The 5,101-nt window shown below is 44.7% G+C and overlaps 1 protein-coding gene and 1 long non-coding RNA gene across 2 annotated transcripts in view; one reads left to right on the forward strand and one right to left on the reverse strand.

The window, feature by feature from the left end:
- LOC107185092 overlaps nt 1-74 on the reverse strand; it is a 16,767-nt gene extending 16,693 nt beyond the window's left edge. The window contains exon 1 of the long non-coding RNA XR_001516012.1: nt 3-74. This is a non-coding gene — a long non-coding RNA (uncharacterized LOC107185092). The remainder of the gene's footprint in view (nt 1-2) is intronic.
- SLC20A1 (solute carrier family 20 (phosphate transporter), member 1) overlaps nt 7-5,101 on the forward strand; it is a 14,945-nt gene continuing 9,850 nt past the window's right edge. Inside the window, exons 1-3 of the mRNA XM_006776518.2 lie at nt 7-501; nt 604-744; nt 935-1,020. Of these exons, the coding sequence (XP_006776581.1) occupies nt 129-501; nt 604-744; nt 935-1,020 (600 nt within the window). The 5' untranslated portion in view covers nt 7-128. The remainder of the gene's footprint in view (nt 502-603; nt 745-934; nt 1,021-5,101) is intronic.

The following is a 5,101-nucleotide window of genomic DNA, read 5'->3' on the forward strand; positions in this document are numbered from 1 at the left end:
ACAGTATTTAATTTTATATAATATATATTATTTATTAGAGCGTCTGTGATACCTCATACTCATTCTGTTTACACGCCTGAGAGCCGCGCAGCAGTAGTTCTTGTTAGTTTAAGGCCGCTGCTCCGGGGATGGCGTCCACTGCGGCCACGCTGGTGGCCAGTGCTGCGGCCACGCTGATGGCCAGCACCGCGGCCACGGCCGCGGCCCCCGGCGGCCCGCTGGAGAAGTACCTGTGGATGCTGATTCTGGGCTTCATCATCGCCTTCGTGCTGGCTTTCTCCGTGGGCGCCAATGACGTGGCGAATTCGTTCGGCACGGCGGTGGGCTCGGGGGTGGTGACCCTGAAGCAGGCCTGCATCCTCGCCAGCATCTTCGAGACCGTGGGCTCCGTCCTGCTGGGCGCCAAGGTGAGCGAGACCATCCGGAAGGGCCTGATCGACGTGACCATGTACAACACCACCCAGCACCTGCTGATGGCCGGCTCGGTCAGCGCCATGTTCGGTGAGTTCCGTGCGGGGCGCCCCTCACATGACTGCCTGCAGCCTGCGCCGCCTCCGTGGTGGGGTTTTGTCATTGACTGAGTCAAACTTGACTGTGTTGCAGGTTCTGCCGTGTGGCAGCTAGCGGCTTCGTTTTTGAGGCTTCCCATTTCTGGAACCCATTGTATCGTGGGCGCCACCATTGGTTTCTCCCTGGTGGCTCAAGGGCAGGAAGGTGTCAAGTGGTCCGAACTGGTAAAAATTGGTATGTTTCATTCAGAATGGCTTCTTAGTAATTGTCCTGTCCTGTGGCATTGCCTGTGGGGGAGTACTGTGTAGAAGGAGCAGAGGGACAGATTCAAATTGTGGAAACAGAATAGTATACTAAAATGTAAAGTGCGTTTTGGTTCCTGACTTTTGTTGTTGATATTTGTTCTTCGTGTGTTCTATTCCAGTGATGTCTTGGTTTGTTTCTCCGCTGCTTTCTGGGATCATGTCTGGAATTTTATTCTTCCTTGTTCGGACATTCATCCTCCGTAAGGTAATTTTTCTCCCCCGCTTTTATGATCTTTAGGGGGTCTGGTATTCAAACCAGTAGTGTTCTTGCAGTGTAATTGGTGTGTAGGTACATGGCCTTGGGAAGTTGAAAAATTCTTTGTTCTGTACACCTTTTGTATGTTGCTAAGTTCTCTGCAAGAAGCAAGCTTTCACCAAGAGGGTGTTCAGGGGGGAAATTGAACAAACGCTTTGGTGTGCCAAAGACTAGGAGAGACGGAGTGGAAAATTAGGGAAACGTATTTAAGGTGGTTTTGCCCAGCTATATGCAGATTACTGCTTTAAACCACCATCATGTCACCTGTTTTGAATTGTAGGCTTGGGGTTCAACAATTCACAATGTCCCCTATGGCTTTTTCTTAGTTCCACGTAAATGGAGTAGTTTGGGTCTACATGGTTAATTCAGTAGAGCTGATTATCCTTATAACCTGTTTATAAGCTTCTAGGTGGAAACCCTACTTCCCACTGTGACTTAGACTCTAATTCCTTAGAACTGTTTCGTTTTTCTGGGCCAGAAAAAAAAAAATCCAGCGAGCCATTTCATTTCCTGTCCACTTGGAAATGCCTTTTCAGGGACCCGATAGCATTTCTTTCATCAAGAAGTCTGATGCTGGCTCCAAGGTGGACAACAAGGGGTGTTGTCATTGGACTGAGTTACAGTGAGAATAAATGCGTTTTTCTAAGAAAACAAAGTTGTCCTTTTTCTGAGGTAAATGGCTCTTAACTGTCCATTGTAAGCTCTTAAAAATGCTTCTAAGCTGTAGAAATCTGAGTGAAGGGAGATAAGTAGCTTTATCCCCAGGGGAAAGAATATGTTCAGAACCACTTGTTTGGTCTAGTTGTAGGCTTCTCTGGGGAAGGAATTGTACCTCTTCTCTACAGAAACTGGCATTAGTATGGAAGAATAAAGCAGTTCAGTGCTTTGAAAACTTGAAGCATTTGTAGCCTGGAATAATTTGAGAGTAAACAATTCATCGATATTAACTGTCTCAGAGTTTGGTACTGTTTATACTGCAAGCTGGTATGACTACGTCTACCTTCCCACTTCCCGTAGCTGTCTCGTAGGACAATGTGATGCTCAAATCGGAGGCTTGCTAGTAGTCAGACCAGATGTTTTAGTATTAAGTAGTAGTATTAGTAGTATTAAGTACTAAGTAGTATTAAGTAGTATGTAGTAGTATTAAGTCACACAGCTTTGTGCACATCAGTGAACCAGGAGAATTGATAGAAAATCCCTTACTAGGGAGTCCTGCTTATAAAAAGGTTTACACTGGGTCTCTGTTGATTTATTATTGGGAAGCAGATGCATCTGATACTGGAGGGGTTGTATGGGTCTCAGGACAAAACAAACTTGTCTTCTTTACGGGGAATGGTAGTGCTCTGAGGTACAAAGAGAGATTTTTGAGATGCCAGACCTCTTGTTTGAGGAATGCATGCTAGGTACTTTTATCCCCAGTCATTGAGAGCTTCAGTTAGATATATTAACTTCATTTTTTAAAAAAAGTGTTTTTATTGATTTTAGAGAGGAAGGGAGAGGGAGAAACATTGATCTGCCTCCCACACGCCCCCTACTGGGGATTAAACCCATAACCTGGACATGTTCCCTGACTGAGAATTGAACCCGTGACCTTTGGACCTTGATGCTCAACCAACTGAGCCTCCCTGGCCAGGGCTATATTAAGTTGTGTGCCAGGCCAGCACAGCCAAGGGTTCGGTGAGCCTGAGGGGGGCAGCGAAGGATTAAAGAAAAGACAGACAAAGAGAATAAGCTGGGTCTAGGTGGACCTCCTTTGCCTAGCTAAGGCCACAGAGGGAAACCCAGACAGCAAGCTGAGCCTTTATTTTATAGTCAGAGGTAAACAAGGTAGTGGTCACCATAGTTACAGTGTTCTTGTGAGTTTCACTTGTTTTGGCAGCACTTGCTGCACCTCCCACAGCCCATTAGCTTCCCAGGAAGGATCTAGGGAGCTCATAAGGTCAAGCTTAATTATGTGAAGAGGGCTGTGCCCTCTAAGCTGGGACTTGTTTGTGGCTTTGCCAACAAGTCAGTCTGAGGCTTAACCCTACAGCCGCTCCCTACAAAGTTGTATGGGTATGAGGGTGGACATGATCAAGAATAGTTGAAATAGTGTTTCAACCAAAATTGACTTTGAGGGTCTTCCTCACTTTCCTCCTTCCCCCGCCCCTCCACCCGGAGGCATGTACTTCTGCACATATTCTGGGTCCATTCTGTCAGTAACCCGAGTTTTCAGGCAATGAGTGTGACTATTTCTGGATAGTTAGGTTTTAACTCAAGAAATCGTCCTTAGATGAGTAACTTTTGGGGGTCCTGGCTGTTAAAATTTTCCAATTTAAGTTTTTTTTTAAAATATATTTTATTGATTTTTTACAGAGAGGAAGGGAGAGGGATAGAGAGTTAGAAACATCGATCAGCTGCCTCCTGCACACTCCCTCCTGGGGATGTGCCCGCAACCAAGGTACATGCCCTTGACCGGAATCAAACCTGGGACCTTTGAGTCGACGCTCTGTCCACTGAGCCAAATCAGTTAGGGCCCAATTTAAGTTTTTGTTTTGGAAGTTGACATTGAAATTACTTTTTAAGAAGTTTCCATTCTCCGAATGTCTGTTCCACGGGCATTGAGTAGTCTGCTAGGGAAAAGCAGAATAGAGATGAGGTAATTCTGTTAAGGCTGTTGCCTGGGCAAGAGCCCTAGCCAGTTTGGGTCAGTGGCTAGAGTGTTGGCCTGTGGGCCAAAGGGTCCCGGGTTCAATTGCCGTCAGGGGCTTGTACCTTGGTTGCAGGCGTCTCCCTGGCCTGTGCTCTGGTCAGGGTTCATTTGGAAGGTAACCAGTCGACGTGTTTCTCTCACATCAATGTTTCTGTCTTTCCCTCTCCCATTCTCTATAAAAAGCAATGGAAAAATATCCTCGGGTGAAGATTAACAACAACAACAAAAAAGGACTGGCAATAAACAGGAATAAGGGAACAGGAGGTTTTCCTGTTGAGTATTTAAATTCTAGTTAAAACGGGTCTTTCAGCATTTTCCTTCCCTTCTATTAGGAATCCCATTGGACATCTTTTCAAACTCAGAGAAACCTTTTTCTTTAGACAAAAGCTTACTGGAACATTCACTATGTAAAACACGAACTGTTCTGGTTGAAGATGGGGAGTTATGGAGACCCCTTTCCCATCCCACATAAATGAATAAGACACGTTATTTCGAGATAAAGTTTTAAGGGATGTTCGATGGGTCATTTGGTAATAAATATTTCATAAAATTATTAGCCCTGGTTACTTTTTAGCCAGTGGGAAGAGGAGTGACTGTGAAGTCTGGAGTGAAAGGGAGCGGTAGATTGCTCAGGTTTTTCCTTTTACCTAGACTCTTAGGAACTTTTTTATTTTTTTAAACCATGAGCCTGTTATTTCATAATAAACTGGTAGTAGTGTCTTTCATTCCCTATCCCAGGTAATTTATTACTGATTACTTTGGAATATGTAATTGAGCTATACAGAAAAGTAAACACAGCCCTACCTGGCTTGGCTCAGTGGATAGAACATAGGCCTGCGGACTGGAGGGTACCCGATTTGATTCCAGTCAAGGGCACGTGCCTGGGTTGTGGGCTTGATCCCCATAGGGGGCATGAGGGAGGCAGCTGATGGGTAATTCTCATCATTGATGTTTGTCTCTTCCTCTCCCTTCCTCTCTGAAATCAATAAAAGTACATTTAAAAAAAAAAATAAATACATGGTTACTTTTTGACCAACCAAGTACAGTTTGATTTGATATCAAAATACCAAGTATTATTTGAAAATCTGTTAAAAGAGAAGTCCCTACCTAAGTCTAGAACCCTAATGGGTTTTGATTGGGGGTGGGGTGGGTCTTAAGTTCCTTGAAGAGTTTTCTTCAAACCATAGATAGTTCTTTTTTTTTTTTTTAAATATATTTTATTGATTTTTTACAGAGAGGAAGGGAGAAGGATAGAGAGCCAGAAACATCTATGAGCTGCCTCCTGCACAACCCCTACTGGGGATGTGCCCGCAACCAAGGTACATGCCCTTGACTGGT

This window comes from Myotis davidii, unplaced genomic scaffold (assembly GCF_000327345.1).
Source record: "Myotis davidii unplaced genomic scaffold, ASM32734v1 scaffold2569, whole genome shotgun sequence".
Classification (NCBI taxonomy): domain Eukaryota; kingdom Metazoa; phylum Chordata; class Mammalia; order Chiroptera; family Vespertilionidae; genus Myotis; species Myotis davidii.